The sequence below is a fragment of the Galeopterus variegatus genome, unplaced genomic scaffold (genome assembly GCF_000696425.1).
Source record: "Galeopterus variegatus unplaced genomic scaffold, G_variegatus-3.0.2 Scaffold492, whole genome shotgun sequence".
Lineage (NCBI taxonomy): Eukaryota > Metazoa > Chordata > Mammalia > Dermoptera > Cynocephalidae > Galeopterus > Galeopterus variegatus.
Window position 1 is genome coordinate 130,484 of NW_007726603.1, and position 16,167 is coordinate 146,650.

Below are 16,167 nucleotides of genomic sequence, written 5' to 3' on the forward strand. Positions count from 1 at the left end.
TTCAGAAAGGGGAGCAGGGAGGAGGGAGGGACCCAAGTATCTCCCCCAACTAAACTTCAAACCCCAAGTGAGTCCATATAGTCATCTAGCATAAATAACATTCTACTTGAATTAAGAGTTAACACAATCAATATTCTTTAATTATAAGACATTTTTCTTAGCTTATAGTTTTGTTCTCTCCTGCCTAATCACAGGATCTGGCAGAGGCAGGCACATTTCGGGAAATGTTAAGGAATCACAAGAGTCATATGAGTCATCCATCTCCTTCCCTCACATCCACTCAGTCATCGACTCCTGTTCATTTTTTCTTACAACATCTTTCTTAATCACCCCAATCACAGGAATGTACTCTGTTGGGCCCCACAAGAGGGGCAGATACCAGTAAGTAATAGTCCTGGACAGGAGACATTTGCAGCACATCTTTCTAGTGGAGGCCCTAGATTTCTGCTTGCTTCTCCTCCAGTGTCATTTCCCTTAAGTTGCACCCTGCTCAGGGTCTTCGGGGGCAAATAAAGCTCTTCTCCTGGACTGACTCTGCCAACACACCTTTCTGCCAAGCCAGGCTCCTTACTGATCACACAGGAGCATTCGCACCCTCACTTCTGGGTGTCTGCTCCTGCATTCCCCCCACTGGGAATAACTGTTTCCCCTGCTTAAATTCCACCCATCCTGAAGGTCTAGCTCAAGTTTTACCTCTTCCATAAAACTACCAACATTCATGGTTTTCTCTCTTCTGAACACCTATGGAACTTACTGTTTGGACTACACTGTCTAGCCATTACAAAGCCAGTCTCCAGTATATGATCATTCGCTTCTTAACAAACAGTCTGCACATAGCTTCATGGGTCCCAACCAGTCGTGCCCTGCTACACTTGGAGACACCCAGCCCATCTGCCAGCTATGGACTCCCTTTACCCCTCACTTCTATTGAGAGAGGCACCAAGTACAGTGGTTAAAGGCATGGCCTCTGGAATCAGGTTGCCAGGGCTGGAAGCCTGGGTCCTCCACTTCACCGGCTATGTGACTTTGGGCAAGTGTCTTTGGCTCATTGTGCCTCAGCTTCCTCATACAAAATGGGACTAATAACGGCACCTACAGGTTAGGTAGTTGGTAAAGATTAAATGGAATAGTTCAAGTAAAGCACTTAGAAAACTGCAGAGCATAGAGTAAACACTACATAAACGCTAGATGTTATTAAGATGTCAGAATATGAGCTATTGAGCTAAAAAGACTAAGCTGGTAACCTAATCATTTGTATAAATACTCAGAGGATTAGAGCTGGAGGAGCTCTTAGAACTCACGGAGTTCAATCTCCTTATTTCACAAATGAGAAAACTGTGGCACAAGGGAGGAGAAATGACTTGCCCAGAGTCTCAACTGGTAAATGTCAGAATCACTATAACTCAAGTCTCCTGACAGCAGATATCTAATGCTTTTTTTCTACCGCACCTCAATGCAATTCTATTAATATTTCTAATGGGATAAAAAGTGTCTGTATTCTAAATAACCAAGTTACAAGCACCACTGTGACAAAACTGATTAAGCTGGGAGTTGCCAGTATTGTCTAGAAGACCAGCTGCTGTTTCAGGTGTGTGGGGGAGGGATTGGGTGGGGGGGAGGGTGCTGGAGTGGCACTGTGAAAATCAGGAGACTAATGAGATGGGTGACCTTAGACAAGTCCCTTCCCTTCTCTGGACTGCAGTTTTGCCATATGATTTTGGAAATCAGATGTCCCCAACTGAATTAGAGGCACTTTAGGGGCAAGGATTATGCTGTACAGTCTAAGATTCTAAGTCAATCTACAAATCCTGGCTACTGAGCAAGGCAGACACTTAAATAATTATTGACTGACAAACTTCATGCTTCCCTCAGATCTCCTTTTCAGTGAGGTCTTTCTACCCCACCCTATTTACAATGGCAAACCCCTTCCCTGCTTTGTTTTGCTCCATAGACTTAGCATATATTTTACTTTTTTCTGACACTCCATATATTTTACTTTTTTCCCCCCACTGACTCTGCCAATAACATATTAACTCCACAGGGCAGAGACTTGATCTGTTTTGCTCACTTTTGCATCCTCAGTCCCGAGAATACTGCCTGGCACAGAGCAAACTGCATAATTTTGTTGACTGAATCAATAGAGGGCATCAAGGTTTCCCAATCAACTTCAGCTTGAGTTTCAAAACACAAGACACTGGTAAAAATGCAATAAGCGAATTGTAGGTGATTATGTCAATGTGATAATAAAACCTAAAAAATCTGGAACTACTGTTGTCACCTAAAATGTCCAGAAGGGCACGGGTGCCAGAAGCCGTCCACGAGGAAGTCATTAACCCTCAATTTTTTTCACGGCAACTCTGCCGGGTTCATTAAAAGTTGCTGCACAGAGTGTGGGTACATAGGAACTCTCTTAACTATCTTTGCAACTTTTTCATAAGTCTAAAATAATTCCAAAATGTAAAGTTTATTAAAGAGAGGGAGAGAAAAAAAACCCAAATCTGCCCGGATGCTGTTCAGGGTTTCACAACGGATTTCTTGGACGACAGAGAAGGCCATGAGCCTCACGTCCTTTTCCTACAGGGACTGGGATCTTTCAAGGTTCCTTTCAACTTCCATCCCCAAGTGCCACCTTAGATAGGGAGGATCCATGCGGCCCCGGGCAAGGAGGGCCGGCGCCTTCCCAGCTCTCCCGGACTTCGGTCACCATCTCCACTAGCTCCTTGCCCCTCATCCCCTCCTGGGTTCTCAGGCGACATTCCGGGTGCTGACTCTCGGCCCTCCGACGACGTGGGCATGTTTCGGTCCCGCCCTTGGGCGCCAGCCTCCTCGGCTGTTCCCGACGGAGCAAGGGAAGTGCGAGAGCAAGTCGTCGTCCTCCTGCTCCGCCACCGCCGCCCCGCCCGGGATCTGGGAAAACCCCGCCACTCCTGGGTCCCTCACTTCGAACCGGGCGCGAGCGCCGGGCCCCAGAGAGCAGGCGCGGGAGGCTGGGATCGCCGAGAGCGAGGCTTCGCCAGGGCAGCCTCCAGTGCCCACCCCCTCCTCGGCCCCAGGCGCTGCGGCTCCCTCGCGGGCCTCTCAGCCGCGACCCCCGCCGTCCCCTGCCCTCCAGCCGCCGCCCCGGTCCCCGAGGGTCGCACTCACCCGTGGGCGCGGAGCTCCCGCGGCCGCTGGCGCAGAGCAGCAGCGCCCACAGACCGCATAGTCGTGCCGGCCGCTCCATGCAGCCCCTCGCGTCGGAGCCCAGCCGGGCTGGAGCCTCGGCAGTCTCCGCCTTCTTCGTTCCCTCTCCCACTTCCCGGCTCCGCCGCCCTGGAGGCGAGGGGCCGGCGCAGACGGGAAAAGCCGCCCCGCCCACCGGCCGCAGGTAACCCGAGCCGGCGAGCGCGGGCACAGGGGGCGTGGCGCCGGCGGCTCCTAGGGCGCGACACCTGGCCTCCTTGTCACGGCACCACCGCCGCTCCGGAGTCGGGTCTCCGACCGAACAGAACTTCCTTGACCACTGCGCGGCCCAGCCCGGGCGTCCCCCCCCTCCGCGCGGCAGAGCCCCCGTCCGCCGGCGTCGCCGCTGCGTGCAGACTTGCGGGGCTTCGGAGGTGCCAAGGGCCGTGCCCTGCTGGACACCGGACACCAGGGCAGAGCTATCTGTGGGAAAGATCCTTGGCCTTGAGTCTGGAAATCTGGCTTTCAGTCCTTGGCCTCTGAGCCCTTGTTTCCTAATCTGTGACTCCAAGGTTAGTAAATACCAGCCCTACTTCACTGGAGTGAAGTACCAGTGAAGCATTTTTAAAAGCACACAGCCAACTTTCTATATGTTAATTTTTCGAAAATATATATTGAGAGGTCGAGAGGTGAGTCGGAGGGTATGGGAGCCGATAAAGGTCAGTGAGGCTGGGGAGGGTGGAAAACAAGAACCCATATGAGTTTCCTACTGCTGCTGCAACAAATTACCACACATTTAGTGACTTAAAACAACAGTTTTATTATGTTACATTTCTAGAGGTCAGAAGTCTTACTGAGCTAAAATCGAGGTGTGAGCAGAGCCCTGTTCCTTCTGGAGATTCTAGGGGACAATCTGTTTCCTTGACTCTTCCAGCTTCTAGACACTGCGCACATTCCTTGGCTTGTTGATGCACCACTCAGATCTCTGCTTCCCTTGTCACCACTTTTTCTCTGATTCTGACCCTTCTGCCTCCCTTTTTGCCGTATAAAAACCCTTGTGGTTACATTGGGCCAACCAAATAATCCACAATAATCTCTCCATCTCAAAATCCTAGATTTAGTCACATCTGTAAAGTCATTTTTGGTATGTAAGGTAGCATATTCATAGGTGTTGGGAATTAAGGCATGGACATCATTGAGGGGACATTGTTTTGTCACCCCCTCCCCCCAAAAAGAATCATGTCTGGATACATGATGAGACCCACTAACTGAGGTGAATTTTGTTGAATTAGGCCAATGTATATACCTAAAACCAGTTGCAAAAAATATAGCAATAAAAATTCTAATAGTATGCCTAGTCTAGACCTCACTCAAAGGTCATAGGGATGTTTAACCTATCTGAAATAAGAGCTCCATTCTTGGAATTAAGGCCCTCGAATTCAGTGAATATTTATGAACTCCTTCCAGAAACCGTGGAAGACACTCATTTAAAAGAAGGTCCTGCCAACAAAGAGCTGCAGCCAGTTTGAAGGTCTATCATAAGAGGAAGAACAAGGAATTGTGGGATACAAACAAGGGCACCTTATAGAAGAGACAGGGCAAGGGAAGCTTCCAGGAGGAGTGCCTGCCAGTGCTGAATCTTGGGATATTGGTTGTTGTGGTTAAAGAATAAATCCTTGCCTGCATATATTATTGAACAAAATAATGTTTATAACAATGCTTTGTAAACTATCAAAGCCCATAGAACTGAGAGATATTACTATTATTATTTTATTTATTTATTTATTTATTTATTTTGGTGGCTGGCGGGTACAGGGATCTGAACCTTTGACCTTGGTGTTATCAGCACCAAACTCTACCCAAGTGAGCTAACCAGCCAGCCCAAGATATTACTATTATTTCCAAATCCTCCCTGCAAATAGGTTGGCCACTCTCTAACCCAAGGCCTCCCTTTGCCATCATCACAGACACATACACTTGTTGACATTTGCTATGAACATTACATAATAAGTTTGTAATAATGTTTCCAAAATGATTATGTCATCTGCCTTTTAAGGAGTCTCCAGTTAGAACAAGAGCCCCTGGGGACTGGCTGCGTGCCATTGTGGGCACTGCCTGCCATAGACTGAGCAAGCACTTAATGAAATGAACAGTAATGGATGGCAGCAAATGATTAGAAAAATAAGGGTCGCAACTTGTCATTAGCCTCCAGAAAAGGCCCTGAGATTTTGATCATTGTGAGGAAAAAGACAAAGAACACCATGGGGAGGAGAGGGACCTCAGTTTTTTCACCAAGATAGTTCTGGCCTGCCGTCTATGAGTAGGACTATCTAGTCAGTTCCCTTTCTTCCCAAACCTAAACATCAAGCAACAATTTTTAAAAATATTTGAAATGCGTGGAGAGGGTTAGGAATGCTGTTTTGTCAACATAAAACTTTTATTTGTAATCCCTGTGTACTTTAACGCAAAGAGCATGTTGGATTGAATTAGGCTACTGCTCTGGTCTGCTGGAAGAATGAAGACAAATGCAAGGCTTTCTAGGATCTGCAGTAAACAAGGAGCTTTCTGTTTGGCTTTGTGCAATCAAAATCATGAGTCAACACCAGGTTTTGCTTTAACCCTTGATGACTTGGGTGTGAGACTACCAATGGCCTTTCTTTTGCTTTGGCCCTGGATAGCTGGAGTTCTGGGCTGCTCTGTGTACCTCCGCTGCTCCAGTTAGCTGTTTTGATCTTTACTGTTCTCACTAAGTCTTTCTTCTTTCTCTAAGTGAAGGCGGAAAAGGGCTTATATGAGGGTACTTCAAAATGTTTCTGGAAAAATAGAATTGAACGATAATACGAATCTTTCCATGAACTTTTTTGAAGACCACTTGTACAAGGAAATATCTAGCAGGAAAGAATAATGTCCATTTTTCCAAAGTCAGGTCTCCTTCAAACCAGTTAGAGACACCCTCCTGAGTTCAAAAATGACATAGATACCAGCATACCTCCCAAGGGCTTAGCTAAAAATGCTGGTCCCATAGGCAGAAATCTCACAAAGGGTCCTTTACCTTTTGTTAAACAGAAACCAAACAGATGCTCACACCACTGCAATGGAAAGAAAAAAGGGAAGTTGAAAACAGGGAATGTCCCTCTTTCTGACTCTAGAGCAGTGGTTCCCAGCCAAGGTTGACTTTGCCCCCTAGGGGACATATGTCAATGTCTTGTGATATTTTTGGTTGTCATGACTGGGGGGAGGGAAACATGCTCTTGGCATCTTGTTGGTAGAGGCCAGGGATGCTGCTAAATATCCTCCAATGCACAGGACAGTCCACAAAACATCATTATTTTGCTGAAAATGACAATAGTGCCAAAGTTGAGAAATGTTGAGCTAGAATACTCTTTGTTGCATTTTGTAATTGTCACCATGTTTCCCAAAAATCAGTGAGAGATCAATGCTAAAAGTACTTACTCTTGACACATCCCTTTCCTGTATCTAGCGCCCTTGGTCCCCCACTTAGCCATGCAGTCATGCAGATGATTGAAAAACATCTCTCAGATCTCTTTCTCCCTCTTCACCTCCGTGGTCCTATTTCAGGTCTTTATCACCTTTTCCTTAGACTATTCATAGCAACGGTCTTCAAAGTGGCCCTGAAGATCCACCCTCCGTGAGAGAGATCTTCCCAATGTGCCAATTGATCACTTCACTCTCCAGCTTAAGCTTCTTTTTAAAATTATGGGGTACAATAAATAATTATGGGGTACAATCTGATGTTTTGATATATATATGTTGTATAATGATCAAGTCAGGGTAGTTAATGTTACCATTACCTCATGCATTTATCATTTCTTTGTGGCAAAAACATGCAAAAGCCTCTCCTCTAGTTATTATGTAATATACAAAAGTCAACTGTTAACCGTAGTCACCGTACTGTGGTATAGGACAATAGAACTTTTTCCTCCTATCTAATTGTAATTTTGTACCTGTTGGCCAACCTCCCTCTGTTTTCCCTTCTCCCTCCTCTCCCCAGTCTCTGGTAACCACTGTTTTACTCTCTGTCTCTATAATATCAACTTTTTTTTAGATTCCACATATGAGTGAGGTCATGTGGTATGTGTGGTATGTGAGATCATGTGTCTTTCTGTGCCTGGCTTATTTTCACTTAATATAACAAACTCCAAGTCCGTCCATGTTGCCACAAATGACAGGATTCCATTGTTTTTATGGCTGAATAGAAATCCATTATTGTATTAGTCGTTTCTGTTGCTTATAACAAAATACCTGAAACTGGGTAATTTGTAAGAAAACAAAATTTATTGCTTATTGTTTTGGAGGCTGGGAAGTCCAAAGTGCAGGGAACACATTTGGTGAAGGCCTTGGTGGTGACAACAGTGACCCAGGGGTCTCACATGGCAGAAAATAGCAGCACAAAGAGAGAGACTAACCTCTTACCTACTCTTCTTTTAAAGTGCTCAGAACCACGCCCATGACCACCCTTTTCAATCCATTCACTACAGCGTGGTCCTACAGCCTAATCACTTCTTCAAGGCCCCACGTTTCAATTACTGTAATAGGATTTCCCACCCTCAACAGTTACAGTGGGAATTTAAGCTTCAGTGAGTTTGGGGAGGCATCCAATCTACAGCAACTGCATATATATACCACACTTTTTAATCCATTTATCCATTGTTGGACACTTAGGTTTATTCCATATCTTGGCTATTATAAATTGTACTGCAATAAACATGGAAGTGCAGATATCTCTTCGACACACTGACTCCGTTTCCTTTGAGTATGTGTACCCAGTAATGGGGTTACTGGATTATATGGTAGTTCTAGTTTTAACTTTTTGAGGAACCTCCATACTGTTTTCCATAATGGCTGTACTAGTTTACACTCCCACCAACAGTGTGCAAGTGTTCCCCTTTCTTCACATTCTCACCAACACTTGTTTTCTTTTGTGTTTTTGATAATAGCCTTTCTAACTGGAGTGAGGTGGTATCTCATTGTTTTGACTTGCATTTCACTGATGATTAGTGATGTTGAATATTTTTTCATATGCCTGATGGCTGTTTCTATGTCTTCTTTTGAGAAATGTCTATTAAGATCCATTTCTCAACTGGGTTATTTGTTTTTTGGGGTTTGTTTGTTTGTTTGTTTTGTTTTGTTTTGTTTTGTTTTCTTTGCGGTTGAGTTGTTTAAGTTCCTTATACATGCTTGATATTAACCCCTTGCCAGTTGTATAGTTTGCAAATATTTTCTCCCATTCTGTGGTTGTCTCTTTATTCTGTTAACAGTTTCCTTTGATGTGCAAAAGCTTTTTAGTTTGATGTAATCCCACTTGTCTATTTTTGCTTTTTTTTTTTTTTTTTTTTAAAGATGACCGGTAAGGGGATCTCAACCCTTGGCTTGGTGTTGTCAGCACCACGCTCAGCCAGTGAGCAAACCGGCCATCCCTATATAGGATCCGAACCCGTGGCCTTGGTGTTATCAGCACTGCACTCTACCAAGTGAGCCACAGGCCGGCCCTATTTTTGCTTTTATTGCTTGTGCTTTTGAAGTCTTATTTAAAAATTCCTGTTCAGCCCCATGTCACAGATCATTTCCCCTATGTTTTCTTCTAGTAGTTTCATAGTTTCAGGTTTTACATTTAAATCATTAATCCATTTTGAGTTGATTTTTGTACATGGTGAGAGGTAAGGATCTAGTCTCATTGTTCTGCTTGTGAATATCCAGTTCTCCTAGCACCATTTACTGAAGAAACTTTCCTTCCCCCAGTACGTATTCTTGGTGCCTTTGTCAAAGATGAGTTGGTTGTATGTGTGCAAATTTGCTTCTGGGCTCTCTACTCTATTCTATTTGTCTGTTTTTATACTAGTATCATGCAGTTTTGGTTTTATAGCATTGTAGTATAACTTAAAGTCAGGTAGTGTGATGCTTCCAGCTTTGTTTGTTTGTTTGTTTTTCAGGATTGCTTTGGCTATTCAGTGTCTTTTTTGGTTCCATTTAAATTTTAGGATTTTTTTTTTTCTATTTTAGTGAAGAATATCCTTGATATTTTGATAGGGATTGCATTAAATCTGTATATTGCTTTGGGTAGAATAGCCATTTTAACAATCTGAATTCTTCCAATCCATGAACATGGGATATCTTTCCATTTATTTATGTCCTCTTCAGTTTCTTTCTTCAAAGTTTTATAGTTTTCATTATAGGGTCTTTCATCTCCTTGGTTAAGTTTATTCCTATGTGTCTAATTTTTTTTCTAGTTATTGTAAAAGGAAGTGTTTTCTTGATTTCTTTGTCAGATAATTCACTGTTATCTGAATTACATGGAATAATTATAATTATTATATAATTATATATTATATTATATTATACATATTATATAATTATAATTTAATTATAATTATTATTATATGGAAATGCTACTGATTTTTGTATGTTGATTTTGTATCCTGCAACTTTACTGAATTCATTTATTAGTTCTAATAGCTTTTTGGTGGAGTCTTTAGGGTTTTCTATATCTAAGATGATATTGTCTGCAAACAGGGACAGTTTGACTTACTCCTTTCCAATTTGGATGCCTTTTCTTTTTTTGTCTTGTTCCTGATCTAAGAGAAAAAGTTTTCAGTTTTTCCCCATTCAGTATGATGTTAGCTGTAGGTTTTTCGTATATGGCCTTTATTGTGTTGAGGTACATACCTTCAATACCTAATTTGTTAGGAGTTTTTATCATGAAGGAATGTTGAATTTTGTCAAATATTCTTTCTGAGTCAGTTGAAATGATCATATGGTTTTTATCTTTCTTTCTGTTAATGTGGTATTGACTTGCATTTTTGACATTTATTGACTTGCATATGTTAAACCATCCTTGTATCCCTGGCATAAATCCCACTTGATCATAGTGAATGATCTTTTTAATGTGTTGTTGGATTCTGATAGAGTTTGGATGTGTTGTCCACCCAAAACTCGTGGAAATCTTATCCCCAACTTGGAAATGTTCAGAGCGGTTTGGGTCATGGGGGCAGATCCCTCATGAATGGATTAATGCTCTCCCTGGGGGGTGGGGTGGGGTGGTCATGAGTGAGTTCTGGCTCCATTAGTTCCCATGAGAGCTGGTTGTTTAAAAGACCCTGCTACCTCCTCTCTCTCTCTCTCTTGCTTCCTCTCGCCATATGATCTGCTTGTACCCAAGGGCCATTTTCTGTCATGAATAGAAGCAGCCTGAGGCCCGTGCCAGATGCAGCTGTTCCAGAATCGTAAACAAGTAAACCTCTGTTCTTTATAAATTACCCAGTCTCAGGTATTCTGTTATATCAACACGAAAATGGACTAATACAGATTCTGTTTGCTAGTATCTTGTTGAGGATTTTCACATCTATGTGCAACAGGGATATTGGCCTTTAATTTTCTTTTTTTGTTGTGTCCTTGTCTGATTTTGGAATCAGAGTAATGCTGGCCTCATAAAATGAGCCCAGATTTCCAGCTTCTCTAAAGAAATTAGAAGTTCTGGTAATATTAAAGCTGCATTCCAGTGTGCCAGTAGTCGGCAGATGCCAAGTAGGGGCTGCCACCTTTGTCAACAGCGCATGTGCTCCCTGTCTGCACAAGCCCTATGGCTCCCTATTGCTCCCTGGCCTGGCCTGCTTTCCTCACTGATAAGTAACTTGCCTCGCTTTGTTTTGTCCTCTCTGATATTTTCTCACTACAGACCTTTTCTGTTGCTGTTCTCTTCACCTGAATACTTTTTCATTTCTCGAGTGTCACATTTTTTTTTTTGTAGCTTTTTAAACCCCCAAATGCAAAATTCTTTGCTCCCTTCTGGGTGGGTGCTCATAGCACTTTACAAGTTTCTCTATCATAGCAAATAATACAGAGGTTTGTGTGTGCATGTCCATTTCTGCCACTGAATTTAAGCTCTTGGAGGCCAGAGACTCTATGCAAAGTGATTCCAGGATTTCTACCTCAGAGGAGCTTAGGGGCAGTAATCTGATTTGAAAGGACAACCACCAGGGGATTGTCTTAAAGCCACGTGTGTACAGCAAGCACCCTGCTCTTACTTGGATTCTAAATTTATTTGGGGTAGCATGAGGGAAGACATCCTCTGGCACTATAGAGAATAAAAGGATGAATGTCACATGTTTAGTGGCATATGCTATGCCCTCAATGTTAAGGTTTAGTTGAATTGAAGGTCCTTGCTCTTAGCAAGTGGTTTTCTTCTACAGGTTTAGCGGAGTGCACTCAAGGGAGTGATGTTTGTAAAAGAAGCCTCTGACAGGACCCTTTAGGTTTAGCCAGAGATAAAGTAGCCATGCTGCTGGGGTTGCTGGGTCTATGTACTGAAGCCCATAGACTTGTAGGCCTCCAAATTTCACAGGTTATTAAATTAACTCTTTAAATCAATGAAGCACTCCTCTACCCAGAAGTCTCTAGTGCCAAAGTCCTCACAATGGACTCTCTAACCTCCTCTCCTACTGATCTCTTCCCCTCCCTCACTCTCTTCCAGCCACACTGACTCTCCTGGCTGTTTCTCACACAAGCCAAAGCATACTCCTGCTCCAGGGCCTTTGCCTTGCCCATTTCCTCTGCTATTTGCTCCCACCCTTCAAGATATCCACTTGTCTCATTACTGTGTCATTCAGATCTTTCACTGAGGCCTTCCCTGACCTCCTCATCAAAAGTTGCAATCCCCACCGACACTACCTCCCTGTACCCCTTCCTGCGTTGTTTTCTCTCTACACTAGAATGTAAGCTTCATGAGGGCAGGGAGGTTTTTTCTGATTTGTTCCCAGCTGTATCCCCAGCACTCAGAAACTGTACCTGGAACATAATACATACTCAATGAATATATTTTAATGAAGAAATAAATTATGCTTTGTTAGGTGTTATAAGGGATACCAAGAAACAAACAAAAGGCAACAGTCCCTGACCTTGAGAAACTCCTAGTCTAAATTGTGGAGAGGTATATAAAATAATTAGAGAAATGCAAAAAGTAAACAAACAAACAAAAATGGCAAAAAAATGCTTATCTGTGGTACAGGTTAAGAGAAAGGCAGTGCAGACCAGTGTGGTTGGCATTGTTTCTGAAGGCTTCTTGGAGTAGGTGGGAGTTGAACTAGACCTTGAAGGATGACCAGAATGAGAGAGAGACAGAGATGGAGGCAGAGAGACAGAGAGAAGCCATCAGTTCATGGCTTGATCTCATAAGCAATAAGGAGCCACAGAAGGCTTCTACAAATGAGGTGGTGACATAATATAAAAGTGGTGTTCAGGAGAGCTGGCTTTCTAAGATGAACTACCAAGACTTTGTTAATTTCTGCCTGGAGGCAAGAAGGTCAGGGAAGGGCTGTTTGAGATGTTGATAGCCAGGGACAGGGTCAGCCTCCAGGCAAACTGTGGGCTCCCTTAGTCAGAGCTCAGGGGCTGTGAGGCTGATTCTTCCCTGGGCAAAACTACTTGGGGTGCTGCTATATGCAAGAACATACCCCTGGGTCCTGGACACCCTACTCTCTCTTTCTCCCCTTGAAGCATTCAATATTCCCTCCAGACACTCCCTGGCCTAATTCCCTTCAGGCTGCAAACACCTTCTCTCTGGAATTGGCCCTGCTCTGCTTTCTAACACTTCAGTCTCAGAAAGAGAAAGGGCTTCTGTGCATTAGCATCCAGGGCCTTCCTTTGGCTTCCAGTTAGGGTGCTGTCATCATTGCTACTACCCAAGCATCTCAGCCAAGATCCCCTGCAACGTTTTCATTTACCCTCTCCACCCTGGGTCTAAAACCCTCTTTAGGTTCAGTCCACTTCACTGGCTCAGACAGGATGGGTCCAATCCTTGCACACTTACCAGGGTAGCCTTTAACAGCCTTGTTAGTGCCTCACCATTTTTTGGCTCTTGAGCATTAGTACCTCTCTCAGCCTCTGGATTCCTCAGTTTAAAGACTCATGAGTTGTTAGCATGTTAGTCTCCTGCACCTTCTTGCCCCTAAAAGTTTCCATTGTTTGCCTTGAAAGTGTAGGGTAATTAATATTTACATTTAAACAAAGAAATCTGCCATCCCTCTTTCCTCAATCCACAATGCCTCTCTAAGAAGGGGGCTTTTGCATATCTGTGACTCCACCTCAGGTATCAGCACTCTAATTTGCATATCTAAATTGCATCCCCAGAGGATGCTGTAGGATAGATCCCTATACAAGCACAGAATGGAGGCCTCACTTATCCTTTGGAAAACTCCAGGCTTCAGGAGGAACAGCAAAACGCATCACAATTTGGTCCCTGCATTACTCCATCTCTCCGACACCCCTTCACCTGCATTGTCGTTTCTGACCCTTGGTCATAGAGTAAGTTGACTGCAGTAGGACCTCATTGGTAGCATCCCTGGTGCTGTGCTGTGGCTGTGTGCATTCTGGGCTGAGAGACATAGAAACAAGGGCCAGTCTATCTTTGTAAATGTTCCATGAGTTTTTGAGGAAAATATATATTCACCAGTTATTAGGCCCAGTTTTGTACATGCGTCCATCAAATCAAGTTTGTGGGTTGTGTTGGTGAAATGAATACATTTTCTGGTTTTCTTGTTTCTGTCTGTTGGACCTACCAATTACTAAGAGAAAAGTGTTAAAATCTTCCACTGTGATATTATGATGGTGGATTTGTCAAGTTCTCCTTATTATTCTGTTAACTTTTGCTTTATATGTGTATTTTGGGGGGCTATTTCATCAGATGCATGCAAATTTAAAATTGTTACAGCTTCCTAGTGAACAGAACCATTTATCACTATGAAGTAACTTTCATTAATTTAGTACTGCTTTTTGCCTTAAAGTTTACTTTGACTAATATTATTATAACTTCATAAGCTTTCTTTTGGTTAGTATGTACCTTGTCCATTTTTCTACATCTTTACTTTCCTTTCTGTGCCATTATGTTTTAGGTCTGCTCAACATAAAGCGTAAGTTCGTTTTTTCTATCCAATAGGAAATCATTATCTTTTAACTTCAGAATTTAGTTCATTTACATATACTTATTCCTACCATCTGATTTTGTGCTTTCTTTCCTTTTTTTTTTTTTTTTTTTTTTTTTTTTTTTTTGTGTCCGGCAACGGATCGCAACCCTTGGTGTTGCGTCCGCACCTCGCTCAGCCAGTGAGCGGGAACCGGTCTGTATGTGGGATCCGAACCCTTGGCAGGAGCGCCGCCGCGCTCTCAAGCGGTGCACTGTAGCAGTGCGCCACCGGGCCGGCCCTGATTTTGTGCTTTCTATTTGTCCCATTTTTTTCTGTTTCTTTGTATAGTCTTCTCTCTTGACTTTTCTTAAATGTTGTGGAGTTTTTATTGTTGTCATTTGTTTTTTGTCTTTTTTCATTACAGGAACATTTCTTATCTTTTGTGAAATAGGCATAATAATTGTGCCTACCACAGGGTTTATTGTAAGGATTAAATGAAATGAAGAAAGTCACATAAAATGTTTATTCAGTGCCTAACACATAGTTAGCACTAATAAATGAGAATTATTATTAGAATTTCTAGTATTCTCTCATATTCATAGTTCCCTTAACTTTTGTGGTTCCTCTTCTGTTGTTCTCCTTTCTGCTAACATTGTTCCATTTGTTCTCAGTTCTTTTTCTTTCATTTCTCCTTTACTGCCACTCAATTTCCTGTTTCCTCTTACCCTTTCATCCCCAGGCTAGCTATATGTGCAAGCTGCAATGATGAAGCCCTTTGGGGGAACAGAGTCAGTATGAAGGGGCTCAGTGGCACGGCAGGGGCAGGAGCAGAGAGTGTGCTGCCTTGTCCACTGATTCCCATCCCATAAGGTAGCAGAGGTACTGCCCAATACACAGGCAATTCTGGGTGCCACTCAGATCAGCTGGGACCATCAGTTTCTGTGAATAGGTATAAAAGCAGTAAAGCTCGCCAGCTTAGATGAAGTTTAATTCCATAGCAACTTTACCTATGGAGGACAGCAGGATCCTAACTCTGTACTCTCAAGAAGGAGTCCTGCTGTGGGAGAGTGGGTGTCACCTCACCAGGAATTTGTATATGCACAAGCCAGAGCCTGGAAAGAGGAACCACTTATACTTAAACACATTGTGGTCAGAGGAAACTTTTGTCATCATTGTTGTGACAGAGCAGCAACTAAATTTAGTAAGCTGTGTATTTTTTTCTTCATGGCATTTAGAGAAAGCAACAACATTTTGTTTCCAAAAAAGCAAAAACTCCCCAGACCAAAAAAGAAGACTACTTCTAAGTTGGTATTTGATTGCTGTGGCGATTCCTTACTGTAGTTACTTTAGAGCTTTGCCTTTTCTGTGTCCTTTGCAGCATGACATTCTTTCAAGACATATTGTGTTACTGGAGGAACATTGGCACTTGGTGGAGTTTTGGGTGCTTTTCTGTTCTCTGGTGGTTTCCGCACTTGGATTGAAGTAAACAGGTGCTGAACTTCCATATCTCAAATGGGTCTCACTTAAATCTGAGAGTCTAATCTTTTGATGGCAATTAAGTGTATGCTTTTATTCTTCATAATAAATTTTAAATAGACACTGTTGGTATTTTTTGAAAAATTTTTATTGCAAAAGTGCAATTTTAACTTACATTGTAGATGAAGTGCAATATATTCCTAACTGTTAGCAGATACGATAACAAAATGCCTCTCTATGATTAAGAAGTTCTAAAAAACAAACTATATATAATTTATTGTATCTGTCTTCATCAATGAGAATGCTACTGTAAGCACAGAAACAGGAGCAATTTGATTTCTTGCAATCTAGAGAAAGGATATGAGGAGTAGAAGATGAGATAAACATTTGAGGGGGCTTCAAAAAGTTTGTGGAAAAATGGAATTCAAAGATAAAAATTAAAAATATAAACTTTAGGGCCGGCCCGTTGGCGCACTGGATAGTGCACCGCTTGGGAAGCGCGGCAGCGCTCCCACCCGAGGGTTCGGATCCCACATACAGACCGGTTCCCGCTCACTGGCTGAGCGAGGCGCAGGAGCAACGCTGAGGGTTGCAATCCCGTTGCCGGTCCCCG

At 43.0% G+C, this 16,167-nt stretch overlaps 1 protein-coding gene across 2 annotated transcripts in view; it reads right to left on the minus strand.

Annotated features, from left to right (window-relative positions):
* IL13RA1 (interleukin 13 receptor, alpha 1) overlaps positions 1-3,263 on the minus strand; it is a 61,958-nt gene extending 58,695 nt beyond the window's left edge. Inside the window, exon 1 of one of the 2 annotated variants that reach the window (XM_008569401.1) lies at positions 3,145-3,263. In XM_008569401.1, the coding sequence (XP_008567623.1) occupies positions 3,145-3,223 (79 nt within the window). In that variant the 5' untranslated portion in view covers positions 3,224-3,263. The remainder of the gene's footprint in view (positions 1-3,144) is intronic. The other variant, XM_008569402.1, reaches the window with a different exon arrangement.
* Positions 3,264-16,167: the final 12,904 nt, after the last annotated feature.